The sequence below is a fragment of the Sorex fumeus genome, unplaced genomic scaffold (assembly GCF_029834395.1).
Source record: "Sorex fumeus unplaced genomic scaffold, SorFum_2.1 ptg000002l, whole genome shotgun sequence".
Classification (NCBI taxonomy): Eukaryota; Metazoa; Chordata; class Mammalia; order Eulipotyphla; family Soricidae; genus Sorex; species Sorex fumeus.
Window position 1 is genome coordinate 7,354,875 of NW_026606059.1, and position 26,088 is coordinate 7,380,962.

At 40.1% G+C, this 26,088-nt stretch overlaps 1 protein-coding gene across 1 annotated transcript in view; it reads left to right on the forward strand.

The window, feature by feature from the left end:
- CDH17 (cadherin 17) overlaps positions 1–19,162 on the forward strand; it is a 51,055-nt gene extending 31,893 nt beyond the window's left edge. Inside the window, exons 10-17 of the mRNA XM_056112532.1 lie at positions 899–975; positions 2,843–3,034; positions 8,604–8,848; positions 10,902–11,032; positions 13,942–14,181; positions 16,286–16,402; positions 16,542–16,655; positions 19,065–19,162. Of these exons, the coding sequence (XP_055968507.1) occupies positions 899–975; positions 2,843–3,034; positions 8,604–8,848; positions 10,902–11,032; positions 13,942–14,181; positions 16,286–16,402; positions 16,542–16,655; positions 19,065–19,162 (1,214 nt within the window). The remainder of the gene's footprint in view (positions 1–898; positions 976–2,842; positions 3,035–8,603; positions 8,849–10,901; positions 11,033–13,941; positions 14,182–16,285; positions 16,403–16,541; positions 16,656–19,064) is intronic.
- Positions 19,163–26,088: the final 6,926 nt, after the last annotated feature.

The following is a 26,088-nucleotide window of genomic DNA, read 5'->3' on the forward strand; positions in this document are numbered from 1 at the left end:
ACATTCGATTGTACACTACAGAAAATTAAAGACTAGGTTGCAGCTAAAGTTACGAAGAAATTTTCCAGAAGACCCCGGCTGGTTCAAATAAGGATTGTGGAGATCAGAGAGAGAATGAGTTCAGGCCCTGGACACCTCCCCTGCCGCCGCCTGTATAATGTCTATTCTTGTTTTTATAGTACTTGACCCTAAATTTCATCAACATTTACTTATATCAACAATACAACTGAGTATTCAGTTACATGCCAGGTACTGGAGTTCTTGTACACTGGACACAGGGTGGAAGGTCTCTCACAGGGCCTCATTGTATCATTTTTTCCCTCCCTTGGAAGGGCACCAAACTTTCCCACGACAGAAGGCAGAGGGGACATAGGGTGATGAATGCTGCAAGTGTTCAGCTAAGAAAAATAAACTGTTTTGATGCTCAGGGAAGACTTTCTGGAAGAAGAAATAATTTTCTTTATTTGGGGGCCATACCCAGTGTGCTCTGCACTCACGAGTCACTCCTGGCAGGTTCAGGGTGCTGGGAATGGAATCTAGGTCTGCCACGTGCAAGGCCAGTGTCCAACCATTGTATTAGCGTCCAGCCGTGGAAGAAGAGCTGGCAGTGGGCTTGGAAGGCTATCTGCATTTTACCTGCCTATGAACAAGGCTTACCCAGGATGCGCAGAGGGAGATGGTAACCCCAGGAAACTTCTCTCAGCACTTTATACTTCCCTTTGTGACCTTATGGGTACAGGTCAGGCCAGAGAATTCCCCCTCCACAGAAATTGTAAGTCATAGCAAATTTGTGTATATAGTTGTCGCTCTACTTGCCAACATTGGTGAGTGGGGGCAGATTTTAATTTTAACTCATGACTGTCACTGAAAATATTTGTGATATTGCTTTGACTTTCAGATTTCACTACAATCTGTCATGTGCAAGTCAACGTCATTGATATCAATGATCAGATCCCCATCTTTGAAAAGGCAGACGTGAGTAGCTGTCACCATTTGTTGGTTTTTTTTTTTTTTGCTTTTTTACTTTAGTTATATTTCCTGACTCCTACTTTTGAAATGAAGACACAGAGAGCGGTTAAGTAAATTGTCAGGCTTAGTCTCTGCACTGGTAATGGACCCAGATGCCATCTTCAGTAGAAATCTGCAGGGAGCAATAACATTCACTATTAGAGTATATGGGAATGTCTGTTTATCAACTTCTGCCAATGGCTCATTGGTTCTAAGGGCTGATTAAAAGCAACAATCATGATGTTTGTCAAATTAAAAGGAGTTGAATGACTATTTGTCCTTTGTCATGATCTATTTTGCATGTTGTAAAGTGATAAGCAGATTACAGCAAGGTCACAAATGAGAATTTTTTTCAAAAATTTAATATTTGGAGTACTGGTAGTTTGAGCTCCTTTTGAAATAATAGGATAAGAGACAAGGAGAAGGAAAAAACTACTCTTTGACTTAGAGAGAAAATATGCTTACAACATTTTTAAGAACTAGAATTGTCCTGAAGGAATCGGGGTGGGGGGTGGAATTATCAGTAGAAGACATCAAGAAAAAATGCAAATTACTGTTTGCAAATTTTTGATGTGGGCTTTAAACTTGGGCTGGTTCTATCACTATGCCCCTTATAAAGAATGTCTCTCTGCTTATTCCGGAGCAGAGAGAACCTCCTTGGACTAGGTTGCTCTGTCGTGTTGAAGTCAGATATGAGACAGTCCTGTGATGATGTCCATAAATCAAATAGGGACAAGGCTGTGACAAAGAAAGAAACTGATTTATGAGAGAGTTGTGTCTGAACAGACTTGTGCAGCAGACATTGAAGCAAAGCAAGCAGCAATAAAGAGCTGGTACCTTCCCAGCCCCCATTCTCTTAGGCATTTGATTTGACTCTGGGTTGGGGTTTCCTTACTGAACATCTGGATGGTGATTGTAAAAGGAAGATCAGTCGTGAAGGTGGTGACTAGACTCTGAAGAGAGTGAATATGCTTCTTTTGTTGCCAGAGTCCTCTGAGGACCCTGTCTGTCACCATTCTTAAGATCAAGGTTCCAAAGACGTGATCTAGGCAGTTTTTAGTGGAGGACTGGAGGATAATCTAGGGCAGTGAATAGGAGCACAGACTTCGCTGTTGTTTATCAGCATGAACGTTATTTCTGTGTCTGTTGGGAGTGGCTTTCAGCAGGTTTTAGCTCTCCAGTCCTTTGAAATTCAGATAGAGATGCCGATCTAACTACTCAGTAGTGTTTCTTATCTCTATCCAGTTTTTACTAAGTGCTTTATATAAAGATGTTCTGGGCTTTATGTGCATTATGTCTCTTAATCTCTGCTGCACGTATGAAGTGGGTTCTATTATTGTCTCTACTAGATAGATGATAAAACCAAGACTCAAAGAAGTTAGGTAACTTACGCCAAGTATCCAGTTAGTAAGTGGAAATTCAAGGGTTCAAACTTGACTCCGTGTCCAAACTCTTATTCCCCCCATTGCTTTAAGAATCAATGGAATTAACTTATAGTTAGTTAACGTAAAGTCTGCTCTACTGTGGGGATTCAGTACTACTAGTCAATTTTCTATATGAATGTTGCTAAAATAACAGTCCTTTAGTGACCATATCAGATACAAAAAAGGGAATCTGTTTTGAACCCTATCAGTAGCTTTCTGAGTTATGTTTTTGGTATATAATAACAGGTATCAGTCCAGGGGTATGACTGTAGTCAAAGAAAAATTGTGCTTCGTGTTGACGGCATGATGATTGTTGTCCATTCTCAAACCAGAGACAGGTTTGCTCTTTACCAGGTAAGCTTGATGGCAATGGAGGTTCTCATCGCTTCCTTCCTTTGTTTCCTTTTTAGTATGGAAACCTGACTCTCCCTGAAGACACGCCCATTGGAACCACCATCTTAACCATCCAGGCCACAGACTCCGATGAGCCTCTCACTGGGAGTTGGAGGATCGTGTATCGAATTATAGCGGGAGATGATGAGGGCCAGCTGGACGTTGAGACTGATCTTCTTACCAACGCTGGCTCTGTCATAGTTAAAAAAGTAAGTGGCCCTCTTAATGGGATTGTGGATTTTTAAAAATAAATTTGTTTTCTTCTGACCACATGAGGATTTTTAAAGAGAGGATTGGCCAGGAACTCCTAGAGTAGAACTTTATTATTACTGTCCTGAAAAAGGGAAAGTCTGGATTCTTATTCTCGGTTGTCACTAAACAAATGACCTTTGCAAAGGGAGGCAGCTTTGCCATATAAAATACAAAACAGAGCATAAACAAGTGTTAATATTAGTCTGCCTCATGTAATATTTGGAGGGGGGGCATACTGATGCTTTAAAAATTATTTATCTAAGATTCAAATTTAACTCAGTGGTTTATTTAGCAAATAATATTTCCTGCTATTTTGGGGCCATACTCGCCAGTGCTCAGGGTTTATTATTAGCTCTGAGTTCAGGGATCACTCCTGGTCAGCCATATTCAAGGCAAGCAAGTACCTTAACCATTGTATTATCTCTCAGGCCCCTAGCATATATTTCCGTTTGATAACTCCGGGATTGGGGATGATAAGAAGTTACCTTCTTGTTTTATAAATGGAGTAGGTGTTAATGAGCCCTATGTTTCTTATAGGCTATAGATTCTTTACTCTAATGTGCCAAGACTAAACTTTTAAAATCATGACTAGAAATTTATGTTTTCTTTCAAGGCTTACTTCTTCCATGGATTATGGTACCATTAAGCCCACTGACTCGAGCTTTCTCTCTCTTCCTCTGTAAGCACTGGGCAGCTGAAAATGCAGCCTTGATTACTCTAGTACCTTATTCCATGTACAGGTCCTTCCTCAAGTTGCCTCCCATCCCTTACCACTTACATCTAAATGTTGAGTCTTTTTTTTTATGGCTGTCTCATCTACAGTTTAGAGCAGAAAAACTGTTTGCCAGAAAACTAAATAGGAAGCAGCTCTCAGGGTCATCCAATACATTTCAAATGAAAAGGAATGAGAGTTGCAACAATAAAATCTCGGGAAGCATCATTGAATGTTGAAGAATTGTAATGCAATGTGCAAAGAAGTCTCTGAGGGAAGTTTTGTTCAAGAATGAAGGAAAACTGAAACGGAGGCTTTAAATGGTGGAGAACTAGAATAATCTCACAGGAAATAGAAACACAGGGACAAAAGTTGTAATGATGAAGCAAACCCTAAACTGTTTCAGAATTCAGATCCCATTCATTACTATTATACTCTGTGGCAAAGGGTCACACTGGGTTTTATAAAGTTTGGGTGTGAAACTGTTAGTTTTTAAATGAGTCTGACTTTGGGTGACAAGGTGTCTTTGCAACTTCCCTTTCGTTCATGACCATCTACATGGAGAGAAGGAACCATAGAAGGAAAAAATAAAGAAAAGGGCGCTTTTCCGGGTTTGTAGTGGGCGATTCACACAGCATGTTTGATCCCATTAAAATAGATTAAGGTATCTGTCTTCCAAGCTCCCCCAGGCCCAGAGGTAGCAAGACATCTAAGAAGAGGCAGAAGCTCACCCACCATAATACGAATGATATCCTAGTGTCATTTTTTTATGGGAGCCTGTTGTGAACTGAGTTAACTTGAACTTTTAGGGAGATGTTAACTTTTTGTTAACAGGAGCTTTTAGGGAGATGCTGGTAACCTCCATGGTTAGCAGTAGGTTAGCATTATAAGCAGACATGAGGAGCTATGTTTCAGCAGACCACACCTCTGGCCAAACTCACTACCATGTCATTATTTTGTTGGTGATTATATTCCAAATGTTTAGAATATTTCCTGACACACAGTGGATATCCAGTGAATACTGATTAACAATAATTGGATTCTGTTCTAGATGCAATTATTAACAAATAGTCACAATCTCACTTGTGCTTTGTGCCTGTGTGATCTCACCTCTGTTCCTGGTGGACTTTAATAACCGTTCTCTGGTCATGGTTCCTTTGATGGCCCACAGGTGGTCCGAGACAGGAAACAGTGGGGGTCCTGGGACTCTGCAGGAACCAGCTGCTGGACTCGTGTTGTGCTAATACCATGGCCAACTGGTGGCCTGTGTCTTGAGCTCAGCTATGTGCCTTGAATATGATCAATATCAATAAATCTCTGTGAGATTCCTTTGCTAATTATTAAAGAATCTAAAGTTTTGTTTGAGTAAATGCTAACCCTAAAATAACAATCTGATTAGAATCTGGGATGGGGTTCAAAGACCTAAGATTTAGAATAAAAATTGTTCCATGCATGCTTATCAATTAGGAAATTACAGGGGTTCAAAGAACTGTACTAGAAAGGGATGTTTAGTCTAAAACATATAATTATATAAATATTTAATAAGGTAAAGGTAAAGCCCTCCCGTTGATCGTCGATTTGCTCGAGCGGGCCCAGTAACGTCTCCATTGGAGACTTTGTTGTTACTGTGTTTGGCATATCGAATACTCTCGGTAGCTTGCTGGGCTCTCCGAGAGGGGTGGAGGAATCGAACTCGGGTCGGCCATGTTGGTCTCTTGTAAGGCAAACGCCCTACCCGCTGTGCTATCGCTCCATAATATATATTTCTAATATGTTTTAAATAAATGGATATATTTATGTAATATATTACCAATTTTTCCCATTGTTTTACATGCCCCAAGTGATGGTTAAGATTAAACGTGTTTTAGAAATGTGCCTTACTCTAGATTCATTGCATCTTCTTGGGGCCAAGTTGGCATCAGAAACAGGAAGATTCTTTCTTTGATCCCTGACTCATCCATATTCTCTTCCAATTCCCTTTCTTGAAACTTAATATTTCATTTTAGCCTTAATTTTGTGAATGCAAATGTTGTCACTTCCTCTTTATGATTATACCTTTTGAATTTTCAGGATGTAACCAATTTTTAAGTCTGAGTATCATTTGGAAAATTGATGTGCACACTTTTTTCATCACCGATCATTGGTGAAAATGTTAACTATCCCCAGTTGCAACTTCTCTCCCTCAATACTATCTCTCTGACTTCAGGTTGAATATAAATCAAGGGGGTTGACCTTTCAAGTAGTTATGAACAGAGAAAACGTGGCAAAGATATTTTTTTTCAGCTGAATAAGCTTGACCAAATGAGACCAAGTCCTTTCTAAGAGGTTGTTAGCAATGGTCCATCTATGTAGCTTTGAGGGTATAGCCCATGCCACAAAAGACCAGACACATGGTTAGACAAAGCTCATCCTTGATTGTGCCCTATTGATGATCATTTGCTAATTTAACTTCTAATTTTTCCCCTGGAAAATTTGGTTTGGGCTCTTTTCCAGCGTGAAAATTCAGTGGTCAGATCCACGAAGGAGGCTCCTTTCCACCTTTGCTCTGTCCTCTCATACTCATGCCAACCGGAACAGGATACTCTCTCTTAACAGGTCTCCATCCCTGGCCAGAATCGCCTTCAGTACATCCTCCCATAGCTGCTCCCAGAGTTATATTCCACAAACAAAAATCTGACCTTGACTGCCTTATGTGTCAGACCTCTCTCTCTCTCTCTCTCTCTCTCTCTCTCTCTCTCTCTCTCTGCTCCTCCAGGGTAAAGTTCTGATTCTTGACCGTGAGGTACAGCCTTCTCCTCTCCTCTTCCTATTCCTAACCTTCCATGTGTAGTCCTAGTGACACAACTTGCTTATGTATGAAGACACCATATCGCTTCTCTAGCCCTCAGCCTGGGGGCCAAAGTAGTAGAATGGGAAACCAAAGGCAGACTCTTAAAGTCTGGTGGCCAGAACGGGCTCTCCATGCCCAGTGAGCCTAGGTTTGGGCTGCTGAGTGAGAGAAGAGCACTGCAGTTTTGTCCATGGCACTTTCTCCAGGAGCTGCTCTTCTCCTGCTTCATCTATCAGGATTTTAAAACTCTGATCCTGCTTTCATCCTTTGAGATGGGGAGTGGGTCACTGAAACAGTCCCCAGAGCCGCCATCTTATACTCCTGCCTTTGTTTCTACTTGAAGAGCCCTTGATGGTAGGAGTTAATGAAGTCATGGTGGAAAAACTCTGTGTGGGGAGGGGTTACTTATCTTTTAATTAGCTAGATCAAACAAATTCTATAGCCTCTGTTAGAGTCTGTCAATTGTTTCTCATTATCCACCTCAAATAGACTTACATTTTCATATCTATTTTTTCTCTCTTCCAAATGAACAATCTATCTGTCATACTTTCAAAGCAAATACTAGAAATTGGATTGTGACCTTATATATGTAGGGAGGAGAGGAGATGTGAGAAGGTAAATTTTTTCTCCAGAATTTTTGGGGCTAGAGAGATAATACAATGGGTCAGGTGCTTGCCTTGCATGCAGCTGGCCCAGGTTCTATCCCTGACATCCCATAGGGTCCTCTGAGCCCCGCCAGGAGTGATCCCTGAGCACAAGGCCACAATTAAGCCCTGAGCAATGTCAGGTGTGGCCCCAAACCAACAGCAATGAATTTTTTTTCTCTAGAGTGTTTTCTTTTTTTGATGCCCTAAAGAGTTCAGGGACTCAAGTTTTTTCATTTGTGTATTTCCTGACCACTATCCTATATATTACTGATAAGTGGATTGGGAGAAAAAATGAGAAACAAGGTTGAATATAACATAGTTCCTTCCCTGTCAAGTTTACGGGAACTAAAATAAGGAACAAGAAATTAGAACCCGGATTATGTACTATGAGATTACAAAAGAAACAGAGCCAACCCACATCAGGGAAGACGATGCTGACAGGGAAGAATCCTGATCACAGGGGAGAATTTTTTCACAAGTCCGAAAAGGGCAGAACTAACATAAATAAAGTGATGTATCATTTTGCTTCATGAGTACTTAGTGCCACTTCTGTTTAATGAATAAGAAATAGATGTACCTAGTGCTAAATTACTGACAGCTCAGCGGAAGAGGCTGGAAAAGTGTAGAAAAACCTTTGGGCTTTTCTTTGACTACTTCTATTTGCATATATACGTATATCACAGTGTTTGAATTTTTAATTTCCATGGGCTTTACAGATCTCTGAAAACCCTTCCATCCCTTTCAGCAGTCTTACTTTCAGGTCTTTCACTCTTCAGCTGGCATCTCGGGTTAGATATGGACTGTATGTTTTGAGAAGGTCCTAAACACTCAAGTAAAACCAATGGCTCACATGATATTTCACGCCTGTCTATACTGGCCCATCAAGTATTATTTACTTGAAAGCTTACACAGTCAATAATTCATTGTTTTTTGATTGGAGGGTGGTATTTTGGGTAACCCAACAGTTAACTTCTGCTTTGTATTAACCTTCAAATTGGTTTTTTTTTTAATTGTCATTCCTGGTTCAGTCTTTAATTTGGGGATTTGGTTCTGAGATCCCTGGGGAATCGGCCACTCTATTATATCTTACACGGTAAATAAATTGGAGGAGTGCTGCATTGATTTTTCTTCTAGGGGAGCCCAATGCACATTAGCTCGTTGAAAGCTCTGGTAAATCCTGCAGTGAAGATGTATCTAAGGGTCCATTATCATTCTAGGGTTTTTTGCTGACATTGGATTGGAAAGAGTTGTATAAGGAGCCTCGGGAATGACATTTTTAAAGAAGCAAATCATCCCCAAATTAATTCTTCTCCCCCCTCCACCCTTTTCCCCCGCAGCCTCTTGATTTTGAAACAACACCCGTTCACGACATCGTGTTCAAAGCAGAAAATCCAGAGCCTCTGGTGTCCGGTGTAGACTACAACGACAGCTCTTTTGCCACGTTCCAGCTTTTTGTGACCAACGTGAACGAAGCACCTCAGTTTTCCCAACATGTGTTTCAAGCAAGCGTCAGTGAGGATGTGCCGATTGGCACTCAAGTGGGCAACGTGACTGCACAGGATCCAGAGGGTCTGAACATAAGGTAGAGCACAGCAGTGTGGGTGGGCCGGCTACACCCTCATGGCCAAGGTCAGGGGGAGGAGAAGGCATGGGAAGGAGTAAAAACTGACCAAACTCTGTTTTTTCCCCCAAACAAGTAATCCATTTCCTGAAGCTGTGTTCAGTACTCACGTTAAACTTGACTTTGGTTGAACAGGGTGAAGGGAGCAGCGTTACTCAATGAAAATCTTGGTTCAGGCAAGTAGGAAGTGTATTAGTATCCCATGGAGCCCCTCACTCCAGGGGCAGCTAAGAGCTGTGAGTTGCGGAGCTGGTGTTCAGATTCCACTATTCCAAGTGTTGTCCTGAGTTTCCTGGACCAGGATTGGAGGGAGAATTCCAGCCCCAAAGAGAGCAGTTATAAGCAGAGAGAACCCAACTTGGACACACTGGTCTCCACAAGCCTCCAGGAAACCTAGGTGGAGGGTTCTCGGTTTCCTCAGCTCCTTGAAAGCTGGTCTGTGACAATAAACTCATTCAGGAATTTTGTTCTGGACAGGCTGGTACTCAGGTTGAGATCGTTAAGTAAAACGTGTAAATCTTTCCATTTTAGCAATTCTTGATTTTTTTTTAGTTTAATAGAAGCTGCATAAATTTGCCTTAAAAATTTGTAGTGAGAGGTGCTGGAGCAATAGCACAGCGGATAGGGTGTTTGCATTGCATGCAGCCAACCTGGGTTTGATTCCCAGCATCCCATATGGTCCCCCGAGCACCACCAGGAGTAATTCTTGAGTGCGAAGCCAGGAGTAACCCCTGTGCACTGCCAGATGTGATCCAAAAAGCAATATATACATATATATGTGTGTATATATGCGTACATATATATATATATTAGTGATAGATTTGCCCGAGATTTATATGCATGTGTCATCTCTGTAGTGATATCTCTAACCTCCTTGAGATCATAGAGTTAATACACATATGGGTAGAACTGAACCCAAATCTTTACCTTCTATGGCATAACACCAACCTTGCTATTTACAAAGGGACAAATATTTCATCATGACTTAAGCCAAAGGTTATGAATGAACTGTCATTTTGGTCTCAGAATCAGTTCTTAGAAAATCTTTTGGCTACTCCCTAATTCCTGCAGAGAAGACAGTATAATTAATTAGTCAGTCTCCAATTACAATGAGCCAAAATCTTTAGTTCTACACTGACTTATTCGCCTTCTCCCCCTTCACTTCCTTCTTTTTATTTTTTCTTTCTTTTTTCCTTTCTTCTTAAACACGAGCTCAGCTGGAAAGTCTGATTCCCCTTCACCACAGGCTGCTCCTTGATCTTTTGGTATTAGTTCCGGCAATCCTTCCTACTGGGATTCTCTCAGCCCCCTTTTCATTGCAGTGGCTGCATTTTAGTGTAGTTATCTGTTTACATGTCTATCTCCTTTCTAGCCTAAGTTGTTCTTTTCTCTTGATACTCAAAAGCTCTCTTGTTGAATGAGGAAATTCACTCTGCTCCTTGAAAGATCTCTGACTAATCATAAACACATACTATCTGGGTGTTGATGGTCTTCTTAGAAGGTGTGGTTTCCTGTTTCCTGGTTTTAACAGGTACTTCCAACTTACTGTAACTGGAATTCTTTGATTACCTAAAAAGTTTTATTTTTCCTCTCAGAACTTGTATCATGCCTTTTGTAATAAAACAAGTTTCCTGAGAGATAGTATGGACTTGAAGGCATTTGACTAGCACATGGTTGACCCGGGTTTGATCCTCAGCATCCATGAGGTCCCATGATCTCTTCCAGCACCTGAGCAAAGAGCCAGAAGTAATTCCTGAGCACCATCAGCTGTGGCCAAAAATTAACAAAAAAAAATAAATAAAATAAAAGTACAACAAAGACTTTGTTAGAATAAATATATCTTTCTTTTGAAAAAACGGGGTATAAAAGCAGCATTGATAATAGTTACAGCTATTCTCCAAATATGCCAGAAGTAATATCCAAGTGATAGTTTATGTACCATGAATTTCAGTACCATCTTCATATTTTCATGCGCACTAATAGAACTTTCTTTTTTCTCTTTCACTTTATGAAGTTATTCACTGAGAAATAACAAGGATGGATGGCTTAGGATTGACCCCTTCACTGGTGATATCTTTACTGCAGCTAAGCTGGACAGGGAAGATCAGGATCCATATCGAGTGCAAGTGGTGGCCACGGAAACAGGTAAGCTAAGACAGTGACGAATTACCAGGGGAACGTTTGGAGGGAGGATTAATGGTGGAAGGTGAGGTGGGTGATATCAGAGTATCGCCAGCTTACAGTGGAAGGATGAGAAGGGTCACAGTGCAATGAAGTGGTCCTGACTTGTTTCAAGATGAGTCATAGTGCTCATGAGTAGTTCCTTGGGACAAGATTGCTCTGCAGTCTGGTTTGGCTTCTGGGATGCTGCGCATTCTCTGGTTTCTGGAAGTTTCTCAAGCCTCTAGGATGGTTCCTTCATCCTTCCTTCCTCCAAAATGTTTGTGGGTTTTCCCTGCAAGCAGGGTCAAACCGTTGCCTCTTTTTTTTTTCTTTTTTTAAAAAAATTTGTTTTAATGTAGACAAAAGCCACAACTGTTGATACAATTCTAGGGTGGAAATTGATTAGAAAACAGTGCTCCAAAATTAAGCTAAAAAATTCAAAATCATTAAGTGTTCAAAATTCATTTTTTTAAATGTGAAAATTGTTATATCTCATCACGAAGTTGTTAAGTCCTTGTCTAAGAAATTATTGTCTGTTCCTAGTTAAGCCTTCTCTATTGTTTCTGTTTGCTTCTATGTCACTTTCCCTTTTAATCTGGAGTGCTCCTATGGGAGTTTCAGTATTGAGGAATTGGGAGGTATCGCATGGTCCAGAGACTTCAGGACCTATGGTCTTTGCCAGTGAGTTGATATGGTGATGGCTGTAACCAACAGGCATGACTACCATTGCCTGTTAACACGCTCCTTTAGCCTCACATCACAGGACCTCAGGCTCAGTATGTTTGAAACAGGCTGTTTAGACTCTTCTCACCTTCACTATCTGAATCTCTGAGGGGCATCTATCAGTACAAATACTAGGAGATCAGTCCTGGAGATTATTGTTCAGTAATTTTTAATGAATCTGGGTTCAGTCTCTCTACAGATAAAGGCAAGGAAGGAAAGGCTATTACAGTGATAGCATGGGGATGATTGAACCATCTTTATATAGTCTTTGTGCCCTATTTAATTCAGTTGTGTTACTATATATTGCTCGTTGGACCTGAGCAGTGGAGATTCAGGAAATTTAAAAAAAAAAATCAAAATCCTCACAGGAGCTCTATGCTTACCAGTGATAAGGCTGGTAATTAAAATGTTAGGTTTCTTTGCATTTTAATGGAATTTTTCAACCTAGAGGAGAAATTCTACTGCTCCTATCTAACCCAGAGGCTCTAATTAGAAGCCAAAAAAAAAATCGATCTGGTTTAGCAAAAAAAAAAAAAGAGATTTGAATAAAGTATTACTGAATACAGTTTTAAACCAAAAAAAGTGAGAAATGAGAAATCCAGATTGGAAGTTGAAATGAGAATGAAATGGAGAAATTTCCAGTGCGGGGGGGGGGGGGGGGGGGCGGGAGGGGGGGCGGGAGGGAAGGGAGAATTATAAAATGGTTCCTGCATATGAAATCATTCAGAAAGTGAAAAACACCATAGTTATGCTAAGCTTATGGCCGAAGCTAAGGCAGTTGTACCATTTGAAAGGCTTGTGTGTGAGAATGATCAGGTGAGGTGGCAGGCCAGGAACCCTGTCCTTTGTCCTTTGGCAGTTTCTAATGAGCACATTCCACTGTCACATCGCCTACGCCTTTAACCTTTACGTTGAAAGCTCCCATTGGGTCATCAGGGAGTTTTAAGCTGTGTCTTTGTCCTGAGCACTGACTGACGAAGCCTGCGTGTCAGGTATGTCCTAAAGAACTCCCATTTCAGAGACCCGAAGGATAAAACCGGTCTTCCAATTCTGTTTCATTTGCACCAAAATGATGCAGAGAGAGGAACTGACTTCAGGGCCTTTTCCTCGCTGGGTTAACTAGAAACTGCAGAGCAGAAACAGTTAAGAATGAAAGGAAAACCCAAACAAAACCGACTTTACAGGACTCAAGGCAGGTTAGGCTTAGAAACGGCACACACAAGAACCTGTGACTGATGTCAGATGTCAGAGTGATGGCATTCTCAAGTCCTGCCTCACACCATCAGTGCAGTAACTGACTCCTTGTACCACACTGTGGGTGAGTACTCTTGTTAACGCTTTCTCTGTGCGTGAGGAAAGGCACTGAGAAATGAGGTAACCTGCCCATTTCAACAGCTACTCGCGAGGCTACGGTATTTCAAATTCTCACACGATGGCCACAGTAAGAAATGTTAGTGCGAACTCTGTTAGCTAAAAAAATGACAGGTGGCATCCCACAACACTAAAAGGTTGATAGCTGAGGACACAGCGCTGAGGTAAGTAGTGGACGTGCCTGTGTGAGGATTGAGGACCAGCTGGGTGTGTCGGCTCCAAAGTGAGGCCTTCTGAGGTAAAACCAGTCCTACCACTGTGTGACCTTTGGTAAGTCACTCAACAACACTGCGCTTTATCCTTCTCATCGATAAATGGACATCAGAGTCGTGTAAAAATAATGTAGACAAAATCTTAGCACATATACATTAGTTATTATCACTGAAACTTTAAACCAGGTTTGATTCCAATTGCTTATTTTTTTGTTACCTCCATCTACCCCAAAATTTGAATTGGAAGTGTTGTTTTTTTTTTTTTTAAGAAAAGAAACTAACAAACAGCTGCGTAGTACTCCATTGTGTAGATGTACCAAAGCTTCTTTAACCAGTCATCTGTTCTCGGGCACTCAGGTTTTTTCCAGATTCTGGCTATTGTCAAGAGTGCTGCAATGAACAAACAAGTGCAGATGTCACTTCGACTATACTTTTTTGCCTCTCTGGGATATAGTCCCAGGAGTAGTATTGCTGGGTCAATAAAAATTTAAGGAAAAAAATTTTAAAAAAATGAAAAGAAACTATTCTATCCCTAAGAAGGAAATGAGAGTGCTGATATTTGACTAGAATCATTCAATTCCTTAGGTGGCTCTACCTTGAGCACTGCAGTGGAGTTCCACCTGAACATTCAGGATGTGAATGACAATGGCCCCCGGCTGGTCAAGGATTACAACGGCTTGTTCTTGTGCCACCCCCTGACGGCCCCCGGAAGTGTCGTCTTTCAGGCCACCGATGATGATGTGCAGCCTTATCGGGGTTCCCAGTTCACATTTTCCCTTGGCAGTGACTCGCTTAAGAACAGCTGGGAAGTTACCAAAATCAATGGTGAGTTGTGAAAAGTCCACAGGAAAAACAGACATGGATGATTAATTTTTTTGTTTTTAGTTTGCCTTGTTGGACTTGCGCATTCAACAGGGTGTTTTCTTCCATGCTGCAGGAGGGAAATTTATGCTTGGGAAAGTTGCACAGGGAAGTCATCAAGGGTGAGGAAAACACCAGGGTTTGAAGGGAGATTCTTTTTTTTTGCTTTTTGGGTCATACCCAGCGATGCACAGAGGCTACTCCTGGCTCTGCTCTCAGGAATCACCCCTCTTGGTGCTCAGGGGACCGTATGGGATGCTGGGAATCGAACACGGGTTGGCGGGCATAAGGCAAACGCCCTGTCCGCTGTGCTATTGCTCCAGCCCCTGAAGGGAGATTCTTAACGCAAGCAGCCTCTTGAGTGTAAATAGGTAGTTGATTATCTGAGCAGCATTTGCATAGAATCCAATAGTGACTGAGGAAGGACTGCTCATAATGATTCTCAAGACCCAGCTTCATTGAAAAAGAATTAACATTCAATAACCTGCACAGATTATAATAGCACATATACAATAGTATATAGATCATTGAGGCCATTATAATATCTCATGAGAATAGACCATTTGTATGGACCACTGAGATTATAAGCACAATCAGGATACTGAATAGTTCCATCACCACCAAATGTTTTCCAGGCTCAGGGCTGGAGAGGTTAAAAGGTTGGAGTGCAAGTTTTCATATATGAGACTCTGATTCAACTCCCAGCACCTCATAGTCCCTGAGTACCAGCAGGAATGAACACTGAGCCAGGACTAGTATGGCCAACTCTCTCCCTTCCCCAACACATATAAATTCTCCTTGCTCTATTGCAAGCCTCTTTTCTACCTTGCCCTGCTCACCCCTTATTCCTAGGTAACTATTGATCTTCTGTCACTAGAAACGAGTTTGTATTTTCAAGATTTTTTTCTAAAACATATATAGTCCTTTTTTTGTTAGTCTAACTTCATTTAGCATTCTTATTTTAGAATTTAGCCATGTTGCAGTATAGATAAAGACTTCACTGCTTCTTAATTCTAAATAGTTTTCCATTGTTATATATTTGTTATCCATTCAGTCCTAATCAGTTATATGACTTCCATTTTTGTTCTTACAAATAAAACTGCAATGAACATCTGTGAAAAATATTTTGGAGGAGTGTAAAATTTTGTATTTTCTAGTTAACTACTACTTTGAAGTGGAATGACCAAATTATATGGTAGCTATATGCTTATATATATAATAAAATGGCAAATTGCTTTCCAAATAATTTATAGCATTTTATATTCCAACCAGTATATTATAGTTCCTCAACACTTCATATTCTGTTTTTTTTTAAACTTTAGCTGTATTTTATTTGGTCTTTAAATGTTTAGTAATTTTCTACAGTTTTACAATTACTAATTCCTAACTTAATTCCATGGTAAGCAGTAAATATTTGCCTGGAAGAATGTAATTGCATTTAATTTTTTATTTCAGTGTTTTAAATGTACTGGGAAAATTTAGAGAACTTGTACAATTCTCCAAAACAAAGTAATTTACCCACTCTGTTTAGAAGAATTATTTATTTGAAAAATTATTTATTTGAAAAATTATTTATTTATTTGAAAATCAAGTGCCACTTGCCCCCACCAAATACTCCTAAAATTTTCTCTTTATTATTATTTTAAGCAATTTGATTACTTTGTGCATTGTTTTGAATTTTGTTTATCTTTTCTTCCTGATATTGTCTCATCTTCCTGGATAAAAGGTTTAGAGATTTAAACAGATTTGGGGAAAATCTAGCATTTATTTCAATTATCTTTAATTAGTGCTCCCAGAAACTTTGTAGGACAGTAGTTAAGAATAATGATAGTGGACTATATTTAGTATTTATTTCTACAGAGAAATCATGAATTGAGAATTTCAAATATGCCCTTGCTCTTTTTTCTCAAGTAATATAATAAATATTCCAAGTGAAATGGTGATACTTTGAGTAGTTTAACTCATACTTATATCTGATTATTTTTAGTCAACTTAAGCATATGATGCAAAGATAAGCTTTTTTCATGAAACTGTGTTTTCCTGTCACTCATTTCTCCCATTCCTACAGGGACATATGCCAGTGTTTCCACCAAGCACACGAACTTTGAAGAGGAAGTTTATAATATTTCAATCCGCATCATTGATAATGGCAAACCACCTATGGAAAGTACCGTCTATTTGCCAAGTAGGTATTTGGGGTACGGACAACTGGCATAATTTCTATCACCGTAGCTAGTAAGAAAATATTCTTGTCATTTTATGGGCTTCTGCAGTTGTTTACCTGAAAAATTATAGCTGAATACTAATACTCCGTTGCTTTTCAGTTACTTTCTGCAAGTGTGAGGCAGGAAGTTGTTACCGGCCAGCAGGTCAGCAGCCCGGAATGCCCACTGTAGGGATGGCAGTTGGCATACTCCTGGTCACCTTTCTGGTTATTGGTAAGTACAATTTCTCATATTTAAGGATTCCTGTCCTGGACCTCCCAAACATGAGTTAAATTTAACGTTTGTCTTCACGAGTTGAAGGTTGTTCAAATGACAGCACAGGAAAGAATCAAGAATATATATAAAAGGGGCTGGAGTGATAGCACAGGGGGTAGGGTGTTTGCCTTGCATGCGACCGACCCAGGTTCGATTCCCAGCATCCCATATGGTCCCCCAAGCACCGCCAGGAGTAACTTCTGAGTGCAGAGCCAGGAGGAACCCCTGAGCATTGCTGGGTATGACACCCACCCCCGCTAAAAAAAGCAAATAAAAGAATATATATAAAATTTCTCCACTTTGGAATACTTCACTAATACCACCCTCTAACTTATCACTGTCTGGTTGATCAGTTTGGGAAGTATAGGAAACTTTAAAATGTAGTTGTTATGCTTTGTGATTATTTGCTAAGATATCACAATGAAGGAAAAATAAGTGCAGTAGCCAGACCCTGTCTGTGAGACACTATTTTTGAAGTGAAGAAGGAGATATTGATAGGAGAGATAGACACAGATCTTTCTTGCAGAGCTTATATGGTCTGCTCTGCCAGTGTCAGAATCTGTAGAAGGTAGCCCTTCACTCCGTAATGTTGACACACCTTAATTATTGCAAATATTCTGAAAGCATTGCTCCATATGCTTTCACACCAGTACCCTGGTTCTCCAATCACAATTCCACTGTTGCACAGCTGAGACTCTCGCCATTCCCTGGCCTGGACAAACAGCAGTATCTATTCCAGTTTTCTTTTCTTTTTGTGCACAACTCAAAATATACTATAGTAATTGTCCATTTTCGGCTCTCAGCCTCACCAAAAGTTAAATATTCAAAACAAATACTTAATTCATGTCTATGAGAAAACAGGATTAATACCAGATTGCCTCTCCCTTTTTTGAAAAAATAAAAGGGGGGTCTGGAGCAATAGCACAGCGGGTAGGGCGTTTGCCTTGCACGCAGCCGACCCAGGTTTGATTCCAGCATCCTATATGGTCCCCTGAGCACCGCCACGGGTAATTCCCGAGTGCAGAGCCAGGAGTAACCCATGTGCAACATCAGATGTGACCCAAAAAGGAAAAAAAAGATCAGAATTCCAAGTATTCTAAATTGTTCTCTTGGTATCTTACCTTTTCTTCTATAACCCAGTTTATCAAATTGAACTCTGACTCACAGATCTAAAAGTTTTCATTCTTGTTTCCTCTCCCACCGAATTGCCAGTATGACTCCGAAGGGTCTTTCTAACGTAGTCACTCCCTTCCTACCTGTGATCATGTTTTCTCCCTGAGAACCACCATCCGGCGCATCTCTCTGACTCACTGAGCTGCTCTTTGAAGGTTGCATGTGCCAAGTTTTCTTTCCCCTCTATGCATCTTCTTATTCTATTCCTCTTTCATTTAGCATAAGTTTCAGGATTAGAGGTAGCTCCATGCGCTGAGCATGTGAAATCTCCAATCCCATATTCCCACTGAGCACCTCTGGAAATAACCCTCGAGTACCACTGGGTATTGTCCCCCAAACAAACAAAAACGATTAATATCTCTAACTATCAACCCACCCCCAATGTTTTACACATTAAATATACAATATACAATTCCAGTCCCAATCCAATGTTTTGAGATGTATAGAGATAGAATTAATAGAATTTTACAGTTTCATATCTTTTTTCCAAAAATAGTGTTGGAATTATTTATTCGGTTATAATTATTCGGTTGTTTCTACCTTGATTCCTTTTGAAAACTCACGGCAAATAAATTTCCTTAATATTTAAAAAAACTAATTCCTTATAAAATATTGGTTTGATAGTGCACATTTGACAAAAAATGCACAATTTAAATTTTCAGTTCAGAAATGGGAGAAGTCACAAAGGTCTATCCAAGTTTAAGTCATGGAGAAGGCATAAATGAAATGTGGTGTTTGATATACATGTATTAAAAGTAGAATTGAGATGTAAAATAGATAACAGCTTTCTAGTTATTGTTCTGATTGGACTATTTCTTCTAGGAAAAGGAAAGGACTGAGTCAATACTTACTGAAAATGTTCAAAGCTCAGAAACTATCAGATGTTTACACAGTCTTCAAAGTAGAAAGCGTTTTATCTTAGATTCCCTGACAAAAACTCGGTCAACAATATATATGATTTGATATGTAATAATTATTGACAAAATAATAGTCAATATTTTTTTACCATAAAAAAGCCTACATACCCATGAATACCTCCTGGAGTCTCACATTACCCATAACAATTAAACCTTACTGAGTAATAAACAAAAGAACTCACATGAGTTATTTTTTCCTACTAGACTAATATTTTATAAATGAATGTGACTCTATGTTTTGAAATTACAGCTAACTGGCCTTTAATTTCTTTTTTAGGTATAATTTTAGCAGTTGTGTTTATCCGAATAAAGAAGGATAAAAATCAAGAAAATGAAAATACAGATGCATCTGAAATCAAACCTCTGAGAAGATGAATTTTAAAAAAGAATGTTTTTAATACCAATACTATTTTAATATCGTACCCACTACTATTTCAGTAACAACCATTATATCCAATCATTTTGCTTTTCATGTGACATATACACTAGAGGGGTTTATTTTTTACAGATATTTACTCTTGCTCTTCAGTATTTTATTATTCTTAGGTATATCCTGTACAAAAAGATATAACATATTGTCCCCATGACATATTTCACCTCTGCAAGAGCCTTAGTTATTTATCCAAAACTAAAAATGTTGGTTTTCTTTATGGAGAGAAAGATGAACTAGTGAATTATTTGGTTCATGCTTTTCTTTATCCAGGAGATTTAGCAGCTGTCTGGCACATAATAGTTTAAATTCCATTTGTGTTTTTTCTATCACACCTTGTGTTCCCTACCTCCATGACTATTTTGGTTGTTTATCAATTATAACACATTTGTTGGAGAAAAAAACAAGATGAAGCCTTAGGGGGGGTACAAGAGTAAAAAGAAAATTTATCCATAGTTTAAACAGAAGTTTTTTGATTTTTTTTCTGTAGAGCTCCGTGTGGATTTTTTGAGATTTTTCCACACTGATCTCCCCATGGTCTGTGATACAAGTGTATTGTTCCTACTTCAAAAGCTTTGGTACAGAAACCAACCATCAGGTTTACTTGCTACCTATCATGCTTACATGCTACGCATGTTATCTTTGTGTATATTAATAAAGTTTTGGTTATTGTATATTTAATGTGTAAGGAAATTAAGAAAGCATGAAAGAAGTAGTGACAAAAATCAAGAATAAACTTTGGCTTTGGTTGTTTTCCAGATGGTTTTGTCTCTGCTTCCTCGGTTGCGTATTTATTAAGAGAAACACTAGTTAATAATGGCAACATACTGTTTATTAAAATTGCCTCCCATGCAGAATTAGGTCAAGAATAAGAAGAATCTAAAATGAAATAAAATTTGATGATAGTATGACCACAGACTTAGTTGTTCAGAGTAAATGCAGAGGGAATTAAAAACTTATTAGAAGATGGTTCAAAATGGAACCCATTTGAAGATCTCCTGAATTCATCAAGCAATTCTTTATGAACAATGACTGAACATTAACTAAAGAATCTTCACCACAACAAGTATAAAGTAATGTTACTTCAGACATTTTAGGGGGATAATCTGGTTGGGGAAGATGATGTCCTTCAGTACTGAGCAACATCCAGTGCAGTGCCTCCAGGGGTCACCCCCCAGGGGTGCTCAAGGGAGATGCATTGGCAGCTATCAAACGTGGGATCTCCTATAGTGTACTTCAACTCTTTCCTTGAGTCAGCTTCCAATTCAAAAGGAAATAATGCTTTATTCATTTGTAACTCAATAAAAGGGAGGCTTGTCATTAAAAAATGAGTTTTTTAACGTTAATAAGCAGTGATTGAAACTTCAAAAAGTAAATAAACTTAAATTAGAGAACTTTGGAGGTTTAGAAGCATTTCTAGGCCAATGCCTGTTATTTGGCTTCTGATTTGACACCCAAAGCATTTAACATTATACAACCTCTCCTCTTCTCATTTTAAAGACGTTTCTGTTTTAAAAAATTGGTATCTGTCAAAGTGCTTCTAATGATAGCTAAAGAAGCTCATGGACTTCTATTTTTGATAAACAATCCTCTATTTATTTAATTTTCATGCCAAATTCCTAAAATATCACCTTCCTTCCTTCCTTCCTTCCTTCCTTCCTTCCTTCCTTCCTTCCTTCCTTCCTTCCTTCTGGGTTTGCATACTCCTGGCTCAGTTCTCAGGGATCACTCCTGGCAAGGGTCAGGGGACTTTATAGCATGCTGGGTATTGACCCTAGGTCAGCCATGTGCAAGGCACATGTCCTACCTGTTGCACTATCTCTTCAGTCCCTCCCACTGTTTCTAATACCTCAATATTGCTATCTTAAAAATGTTCTCTTGGGCTAAACTTTGACTCCTCTCCACACCTGCCTCATGACAAGGCTCACTGAATGTCTCCTAGTGGATGAGGTTTTGTCCTATCTTGTGATATATTAAAGACAAAACAGAAAAAAAAAACACCCAAATCCAAAACCATCGAAAGCCAAAATTACTTCAGCAATTATATTCCAACCCAAGGAATAGTCTAACATCCTCAATGGCTTCTGTTGGTAATTTTCCTTGTGTGTTTTGATCAAGAGTAACAGGGATATGACAGTTAGGTCACTCAACATTGCATCATTACTTAATCTCACTATTTCCAAGAAATCATATTACAGGGCTTACTGAAAGACTAAATTAGTCCCAGTTTGGTCAAGGAGGAAGGCTCAGATTGTCTTTTTTTTCTTCAATTCAGTGTTGTCTTTTCTGAGCCAACTTATGTTAGCAATAAGAGGTTGATCATTTAACCTTTTCACCTAAAATCACCAATGAGAATTTATACTTTCTGTGCCATTTCTTCCTTGGTAGACCGTCTCTCTCAGCTTTCTCTTCTTCCATGACCAGATCCTACCCATTCTTAACAGTTTAGATACTTGTTCTTCTGGAAATACGCTGATTTCCGGTCGGAAATCAAACATTTCCAGGTTTCTGCTTCCTTCAAACCTTCCGCTCTGTGGTGAGGAGATTGTTTGGCTAGAATCCATTTCTTGTTTTCCCATGGAAAACAAACATCCCCCTTGCCCCCCACCCTGTCTATGCAGTTTGGGTGGAGCTAGCCTCTTCATGCTGCCTACCCAGGTCTACATAAGGTAACTATAGCAGTGAGATCCATCTCTAGAATCTTAGCTCAAAATTTAGGAAAAGAACATTTCTTGCATGACAATTTATAAGCTGATCAGAGGTAAGCTTAGAAAATTGTAATTATAAGAGGTAAGCCTGCCTGAGAACAAGAATCACTGAACACCAAAGATATATGATATATATGTATATATAAACATATATACATATATACATGACTGGAGTGATAGCACAGTGCTAGGGCTTTTGCTTTGCGTGTGGCCTGCCTGGCTGAGCCAGGTTCGATTCTTCCACCCCTCTCGGAGAGCCTGGCAAGCTACCAAGAGTATCTCGCCCGCACGGCAAAGCCTGGCAAGCTCCCCATGTCGTATTCAATATGCCAAACACAGTAACAACAAGTCTCACAATGGAGATGTTTACTGGGCCTGCTCAAGCAAATGGATAAACAATGGGAGGACAGTGCTACATATATACATATTTAATGTTGAGTGGCTTGTTCCAGCAATGTATAAAGGTAACCTAGCCCTGCACTTTTTAAACTTATAAGCCCAAATGTTCCTTGATAACTTAATTGGTTTCTTTCCCTTGAAATAAAAAAATTGGATATTTGCTTATGGCTCTTCTCATGATCTGCATTTAGAGTCCACTTGACACATAACTTCTCTGGAATTTCTCAGAATTCTTTCAAAATTAGTATGATATCACTTAATCACTTGATATCCCGTTACTCATCGATTTGCTTGAGTGGGCACCAGTAATGTCTCCATTCATCCCTGTCGCGTGCTAGTGTAGTCCAATGGCATCTGCTCGTTCTAGGAACACGAAGAGCCTCAAACCGTTCATTCAGGGTCTTGATGAAGAAGTCTGACCATCTCATGGGTGGTGACCACGCGATCTTTTGACATCCCGTGGAATCCAGTCGGTAACAGCTCTAGTCCAGAGGTCCTCTCTAAATCTCATTATGTGACCAGCCCATCTGATTTTGGGCGCCTTGGCAAACGAGACAGCGTCCCTGATTCTTGATCGTCGACAAATGTCGGAACTCCAGATTCTTTCTCTCATTTGAGTGAAATGTGATATTCCAAGCATAGCTCTTTCAATTCCTCTTTGGGAGACCCCAATAGCGTTCTCATCCTGTTTTCGTGGGGCCCAGCTCTCTGAGGCGTTTGTTAATGCAGGAAGAACAGTGGAATCAAAGACATGTGCCTGGAGCTGGAGGTTGATCGTCCTCTTAGCTATTTCTTCGACGCTCTTTTTTTTTTTTTTTTTAACATTTCTGTATGATTGTTTATTCATACTCTTTAAAATCCTGTTAGGGCTGGAGTGATAGTACAGCATGAAGGGCATTTGCTTTTCTCGTGGCCCACTGGGTTCAATGTCCAGCATCACATCTGTTCCCCCCAAACCTTTCCAAGAGTGGTTCCTAAGCACATAGCCAGGAGTGAGCACTGAGCACAGCTGGGTGTGGCCTCCAAACAAACAAAACATCCTGTTAAATTTCATGAACAGTACAAATAATATCACCAGTGAATCAAACATCTACGAAGCATACAAATGGGGAGGTGGGGACTGGGGACTGGGAGGGACTGGAAAAAAACAGCTCTTGAAGGCATTCCAAGCCACTCTCTTTCTCCTGCTCAACTCAGGTGCCAGGTCATTTGTTATGATGACTTCTCGACCTAGGTACACATAACTGTTGCATTCGGAAATGTTTGTTCCATTGAGAGCGAATGGAACATCAGGAACAAGACTGTTTCTCATGAACATTGTCTTTGTGAGATTCAGCTGTAATCCGACCTTTCCACACTTACGGTCAAAGTCGGTCAGCATTTGTGCTGCTTGGGTAATGTCTGGTGTTATTAGAATGATGTCATCAGCAAAGTGAAGTTGGTATAGTTGCCGACCATCTATCTTACCGACCATATATCAGTATGATATATGTTGGGCTATAGCAGTTCCAATTTTTGAAGAATGGGTGAATGAAATAGCTCATTCATTCTGGCCACTTATGCGGTTTTACTTTGCCATGTCAGCTGTTTGACACTGCGACTACACCTTCTTTGTGTTCATTGACAAAAACCTCTAGCATCCCTAAATTTCTACTTTGATACCTTTGTTTCACCTACCTATAAACCCTGGTGTTCCACATTCCAACATCCTCAGAAATGGTAGTAATGGTAACTGAACGTGGTGCATGATAAAATCCCTAAGAGTTTTTGATAATTTTAGAAATTGCCTAGAAACTTAGAGGAACTCAAGGACGAAGGTGGAAGTTCAGGTGCCAATACTGAGAGGAGCTGTGGACAAGGTTTAAGAGGTTTCCAGGGGGACCAGAGAGCTTAGGATATGGATTCCCATTCTAAGTACCGCTCAGGCAGGATGCTTGGACTGAAAATGTACACTGTCTTCAAGGGAGAAAACTGCTGGTTTTGACTAGATATTCTTATAAACTTTTTAAAGAGATGAGTGATAGAGCTCACTTATCTGTAAGTTCTGAATTTATATTATTTCTTCCCATATACAAAACCATTTTTTCCTACAAAAAAATGTACACCATGTAACATAATCCTCTTGCGTCCATGCTTGGAAAATTCACTCTTTAAAACTTTGATGGTGTTATCATGCTAAGCAAAATGAGTCAGAAATAGAGGGACAGACATAGAAAGATGCATTCATCTGGGTAACATAAAGTAACAAAATAGGAGACTGACATCCAAGAATAGCCGAGAGAGGTACCAGGAGGTTTACTCCATGGCTTGGAGGCCAACCGCACATGCTAGGGGAAAAGGCAGCTCAGGTAGAGAAGGGAGCACCAAATAAAGGTGTTGGGAGGATCTTCCCAGTATGGGATATGCATGCTGAAAGTAGACTATAGACTGAACATCATTGCCACTCAATTCCTCTTTTGCAAACTACCACACTCAAAAGGAAAGAGAGAACAAAAGGGAATGCCCTGCCACAGAGGCAGGGTGGGGTGGGGAGGGATGGGGGTGGGAGGGATACTGGGATCAGTGGTGGTGGAGAATGGGCACTGGTGGAGGGATGGGTACTCGATCATTGTATAACTGAAACCCAAGCACAAAAATTTGTAAGTCTACAACTGTACCTCATGGTGTTTCACTAATAAAAATTTTTTAAAAATTGATGGTGTTAGAAAAAGAATGTTTTATAATGCAAATCATTCTCATTTTACTGATTTGCCACTTTTCCATATTGATCACTTGACCTCCCATTAATCATCGATTTGCTTGAGCGGGCGCCAGTAACATCTCCATTTGTCCCTGTCGCGTGCTAGTGTAGCCCAATGGCGTCTGTTCGCTCTAGGAACACAAAGAGCCTCAAACTGATTGTTCATGATCTTGATGAAGAAGTCTGACCATCTGGTAGGTGGGTGGCCACGCGGTCTTTTGACATCCCATGGAATCCAGTCGGTAACAGCTCTAGTCCAGCGGTCGTCTTTAAATCTCATTACGTGACCAGCCCATCTGATTTTTGACACCTTGACAAACGAGACAGCATCCCTGATACTTGATTGTCGATGGCTGTCGAAACTCCGGATTCTTTCTCTCATTTGAGTGAAACATGATATTCCAAGCATAGCTCTTTTAATTCCTCTTTGGGAGACCCGAATAGCGTTCTCATCCTGTTTGCATAGGGCCCAGGACTCTGAGGCGTATGTTAATGCAGAAAGAACAGTGGAATCAAAGAGATGTGCCCGGAGCTGGAGGTTCTTTGTCCTCTTAGCCATTTCTTCAACGCTCTTGAAGGCGTTCCAAAGCCGCTCTCTTCCTCCTGCGCAGCTCGGGTGCCAGGTCATTTGTCATGTTGACCTCTCGACCTAGGTACACATAGCTGTTGCATTCGGAGATGGTCGTTCCATTGAGAGTGAATGGGGCATCAGGAACGAGGCTGTTTCTCATAAACATTGTCTTCGTAAGATTCAGCTGTAGTCCTACCTTTCCACACTCACGGTCAAAGTCGGCCAGCATTTGTGCTGCTTGGCTGATGTTTGGTGTTATTAAAACAATGTCATCAGCAAAGTGGAGGTGGTGTAGTTGCCGACCATCTATCTTCACTCCCATTCCTTCCCATTCCAGTCGTCGCATGATGTTCTTGAGGGTGGCACTGAAGAGTTTCGGTGAAATGGTATCACCCTGCCTAACCCCTCTCTTGACATCAACGATTACTTCTTTGTAGAATGGAGAGATCCTGG